The sequence below is a fragment of the Brachionichthys hirsutus genome, chromosome 22, assembly GCF_040956055.1.
Source record: "Brachionichthys hirsutus isolate HB-005 chromosome 22, CSIRO-AGI_Bhir_v1, whole genome shotgun sequence".
Classification (NCBI taxonomy): domain Eukaryota; kingdom Metazoa; phylum Chordata; class Actinopteri; order Lophiiformes; family Brachionichthyidae; genus Brachionichthys; species Brachionichthys hirsutus.
In genome coordinates, this window is record NC_090918.1 from 5,894,336 (window position 1) to 5,899,425 (window position 5,090).

At 49.3% G+C, this 5,090-nt stretch overlaps 1 protein-coding gene across 1 annotated transcript in view; it reads left to right on the plus strand.

Annotated features, from left to right (window-relative positions):
* The first annotated feature begins 3,367 nt into the window (after nt 1-3,367).
* Nucleotides 3,368-5,090, plus strand: part of mdfic (MyoD family inhibitor domain containing) — a 7,607-nt gene continuing 5,884 nt past the window's right edge. The window contains exons 1-2 of the mRNA XM_068755545.1: nt 3,368-3,455; nt 4,666-4,719. Of these exons, the coding sequence (XP_068611646.1) occupies nt 3,368-3,455; nt 4,666-4,719 (142 nt within the window). The remainder of the gene's footprint in view (nt 3,456-4,665; nt 4,720-5,090) is intronic.

Genomic DNA, 5,090 nt, shown 5'->3' on the forward strand with positions numbered 1-5,090 from the left:
AATCCAAACAGTCAGATTGCTTTTTTTTTTATCGTCCTTCCATGCTGGACAACAAAGGACACGGAAGACGGACAACTTCTGAGGAGAAAAACTTGACATTTGAAGTTTGTGGATGTTTTTTGTTGTGAACTTAATGATTCATTCGTCTCAGCGTTGAGCCGCTAATTCGTCACCGTCATTAACTTAAACAGCTACTTTCTACTTTCAGGATTCAGACAGATTGCAAATCCTCCATGCATCCGGAGGAGGAGGCTGAATAATTGGGCAAATTCAATTTCTGTCTCTGTCTCTTTGTCCATAAAGTTTTATTCTTTGCAGATGGACGTCAGCCTCGACTTCCTTTTCGTCCAGGAGCCGGAAGAAACCATTTCAGATCCGCTCCGCTCCGGCGTCTTGTCCACACGTGGATCCCGCATTGCGTGACCCGACTCATCGAGATAACCGCCAAGTGTGGCAGTTTGTTTTCAACATCAACCGATGTTCCGCCGTAGCTAATCAATTTCAGTGACAGACTTCATCCTGATCAAAGGGAGGTATATCTTTAATGAGTTCATCGTTTTAGTGCCCTTTTCTTATCCATTCCAGTCCACACAGGATGATTGAAACTGCCAAACACAAAGTCTGGACCAATGAAAGGTTGAATGTTTTGATCAGACGGCCTCAAACAATCCTTTACTCTGAGAAAAGAAAAAGATTTACCGTAATTCTATTAATCCTTTGAGGGCACCGTGGGTCCAGACGGAGTCAAGGTCAACTTCAAAAACGCTGGCTCATTCTGCGAGGACTTCTGTGTAAAGTCTTTGAAGACCCGATCGGCTGCAGGTGCCGGTTCTCTCGGTTTGAAGCGGCACCTCGACTCTTTCAACGGTCCATTGAAGTCGACGCGATGGCCGACGCCGGCCGACTTTTCCAGCCGGCAGAGAGACAAACTCATGTTCCGTCTCCTTTCCAATTCTTTTCCCTCCAGAAGTTTTTAATCGCAAAGACTTCCAGCGCCTGGATTCCAGCATGGGCGCAAGCAGCGGGACGGTTTCTTTGGTGGAGATGCCTGTTTAGTTGGGTAGGGGGGGCAAGCCGAAGACGGATTACACCTGACAGCGGGCCCGAGTCGGCGCGTCCCAACGCGGCCCTAACTCCGGCAATCAGGCGGGCCGCCAAACAGACAGATGAAGTCAACAGAGAGACGCTTCCTGGAATCTTCTGAGATGTGACTGCAACAGACGCAACGTTGACACCGACGCTTGAGAGTGTCTACATGGCCGGCTCCACTTTGACTTACTTAGAAGGAGCAGGGAGGAGGAGGAGGAGGAGGAGGAGGAGGAGGAGGTGACACTAAGCACATGATCACACACAAGATAGTGTTTGTCAGCAGCAGCAGAGATGCTGATGTGTAAGAGAGACAAACGGGGGTTGATTTCACGGCGCAGTCATGTTGCGTGTGTAGGCCTCAGAAGATTACCATACGTTGTGTGTGTGTGTGCAGGCGGGGGAAGGGGGCACAGTCAGACTTTTGAGGTGCAGGCTTTGATTTGCTCTGTGCATGATTCAATCTCCGAGGTGAACTGTGTGCTATTACACACCGCAAGGTCAAAATCCCATTACTTAAATGCAATTTTATCCCTGATTTTCTTCCTCTCGCAGGCCTCATCTCTCAAATCTATTTCCCCGCTGCCACCCATATAGGCCGGCTGTAAGCGATGCATGCTGGTTAACAGAGTTCTTGGCTTTGAGCAGCTCTAGGGGATGGAGTGAGGGAGTGTCTGTATCCAGGTAATTACAGTCTGAGGGGGGCACAGAGGTCCTCTGTGATTACACATCAGCCCCTGTAATGGATTCAACACTTACAGACGGAGAGAGAGAAAGAGGGAGAAAGAGAGCGGCGCCTTCCTTACCTCCCTGCCGTGGAGGCAGGAGGGAGCAGGGATGGCGGGGTGGGGTAGGTAGGTATATCTGCAAGATGGATTACGTGGGGTTTGCCGAGTTCAACATTGACACAGATTCATCGTAAATCATTATGCCGGGGAACCGGAGTGATTTCTGCATTAGGAGCAGAAAATGGAGTTCAGCCAGTCAATGAGGGAGGGCATATTTCACATCAATCACCTCCACACTCATGTTACCGAGGCTTAAATCTCACTTATGCCATTACCAACAGGGTTCAGTGGCCACGATGGCAATCAGCAAGACACCGGACTAAACAATAGTCCACCCGGCGAGAGCAGAGCTGGGCCTGCGATTTATCTAGAGGGAATTATGCATACTTTCTATAGGAAGATACCTGCAAAAGAGATTCAGGCGAGGCTTCTATTAGTGGCCCAAACTTTTTACTCACTTCGGCTGAATTTAAAGAAGTTGTTGAAGATGTTTCACTTCGATAGGGGACGGATATGACGATAAATAAATTGTCAATATGTGAAGTTTTCCCACGTAGAATATAAATGTCGAATATGAAACGGGGGGGGGTTACACAATAATTAAGCATTGAAATGGTGCATTTTGCCATTTGGGAACTTTAGCTGTTGTAATATTTGAGATTTAATGATGGAATTTGGGCCTGGTTCATTCTGGGTGTGGAGTCTTTATTTTCACCATTTTGTTTTTCTTATTATTAATAAAATAAATAGATTTTAGCTTCATTCTTTTAATGGGATTTATAAAAAATAAAATTAAAAATTAAAAATAAATTAAAAATGCAGTCAAGAATAACAGAATAACAAGGAATTCTGTGTAAAATAAAGAAATAAAAAAGTTGGACGTTCAGGGAGGTCTTTGCTCGCCGCTCCGAGGCGCAGGGCGCGCGGAGCGTCTTGATTGGCTGCGCTGCGAGAATCCGGATGCGATGAAAACGTTTCAGAGACGCGACAATCAAGCGAAAAAGCCGCCGCCGTCGAACTTCGGAGACGTCGCTCGCGTCGTTGTTGGTATTTATTCGTACGTAAACAGCGTCCGGATTCAGTTTGAAACGGACCGAAAAGTTTCAGGAAACAAAAAAAGAAATCCGGGAAACTTTTTTTTTCTCTTTCTCGGCGGAGGAATCGCAGGAAGGAAGGATGGGAACGAGCCGCGGTCGAAGCGGAGGGAGTTGCCATGTCTGAAGGGTAAGTTAACGACTCATCCGCTTCAGTGTAAGCTTCTCAGCGTGCCCGCGTTTCGGTAGAGAAACGGCGAGCGCGCGCACGCGCACGTGGAGCGTTTTGCGTAAAGCAGCCAGAGAAGGGAAACTTTCCGTGAAGTTTTCCTGCGACGCGACGTCGGTTTCTGTCTTCGAACCTGTGCTGATTCACACTTTTCACAGAGGCTGAGGAAAAGGGAGGATCTTCTTGCTGCGCGCCCCCCCCCCCCCCCCCCCCAAAGAGACGGTCCTCTCATGTCCAAGGAGACAGTCTGTCCTCCGGATGGGGGTCCAGGGAAGGGCCCCCCACAGGAGACCAGGCTCCTGCTGTCTGCGTCACAAGGTACATAACACGTGGGAGGAAAAAACATTGAAAATGCTTTATTTAAAATTGTTGAATGTGTTTCATCAAAAGTTTATTTTTTTAAAGTTATGACCTATAAACAATAACGTGAGATGAATCTCTCCATAAAAATGTTGCATTTCTGTCCTTAATAAAGTCTGAAGCAACGCCCCGGTGACTATTAACAGCAACGACAGCCAATTATAGTTTTTAATTAACTTTCTAGTTGCCCCTAAGATTATCGCATGTAAAATAAGCTTACCCCCCCCCCCCCCCCCCAACACACAGCCTCTATTCATCTTTCTTCAAACAACCAATGGACCGTTAACCGTCCTCTTTATGCGGAGCATCATTATGGCTGTCAAAAAATAGCAAAGTAGGACAGAGTAAGCAATCACTGGGGCTGCGAATGGATTTCCGCTGGACCTTCAAAGGCGCTCGCGGTTAAGGCTGGATTTGCCCCCCCCCCCCGTCCGTCGATGTCCCGGAGAACAGGGCCGATTCATTTCTAACTGCGATCGCTAAATAGTGCGATGCATCACACGGCCTCCGAGCTGAGGCGCATCCATCTGAGACGGCGTTGTAGCATCGCGGCTAACGCAACAAGGTTAGCTAAACACGAGTGGGTGGTTGGGGGGGGGGGGGGGGGTTGCTGAGTCACCCCTTGCCAAGTTGCACAGAAAGTGTCTGAAAGTCGCAGACGCCGTCGCTGAGGGTTTTTGCTTGTTGAACAAAGCGGCAGTGTGCGGCGGGTGAGAGACGTCGGCGCGTCCCGCAGCCGGGACGCCAGAGGACACGGATTAGAGGGAGATGAGTGAAGCTGTCTCTCCGGGTTTTTCTTTTTTTTGCGCAGCTATCAGCCGTGGACCTTTTTTTTTTTTTTTTTTGCCCAAAGGACTCTTTCCAATTTCGATGAATGCAGCCTTTATGGCAGAGAGAAGACGCTTGGCAGGTACGGCAGACCCGGGATCAGAGGGAGAGAAAATGAGATCCAGAGCTCTGGCAAGGCCTTTACCTGAACCCCCCCCCCCCCCCCCCCCCAGAACCATGTTGTCGGACCGTTTGCTTATTCTGGCAGACGCAGGCTGTCTCTATTTTCTCTGAACCTGCAGTGAAAGTTGACGCGTCTCTGCGACGGAAGAAGTCGTCTCCGGCTGCCGCTTAAACTTTGTGTTCCGACGGCCTTAACCTTTAATGCTCTCGAATCCAGAGGCTTGCAACGGCGAGATGTCAGAACGAACGCCACCCCCCCGCCCCCAGGGAAGCGACCAATGAGGGGACGGAGGTGATGCATGTTTTAACCGCCTGGGACGGCCGGACAGGAGGACGTGTCGGTGCCGTTCTTTTGGACGTTAACGACCACGATGCACCGTTTAATTGGTCGGACCCTACCGAGTCAGACGGCGGAGCTTTGCTGCTCTTTTGAAAGAGTTTGATTCGACAGCGAGAGTCGTCCCTTTTTTTTTCCACGGGCGCGCTCCCAACTGTCAAGAACGGTTGGCGTTGTGACGGTTGCACAAGCGTCACAACGCCAACCGGGTCGGCCGTCCAGCGAAAATATTAGCTGCAGTGTTTCCAATTAAAACAAGATAGCGGCGAGGTCAACATTCCTCATTCTCTCTCATTCCTGCTCTC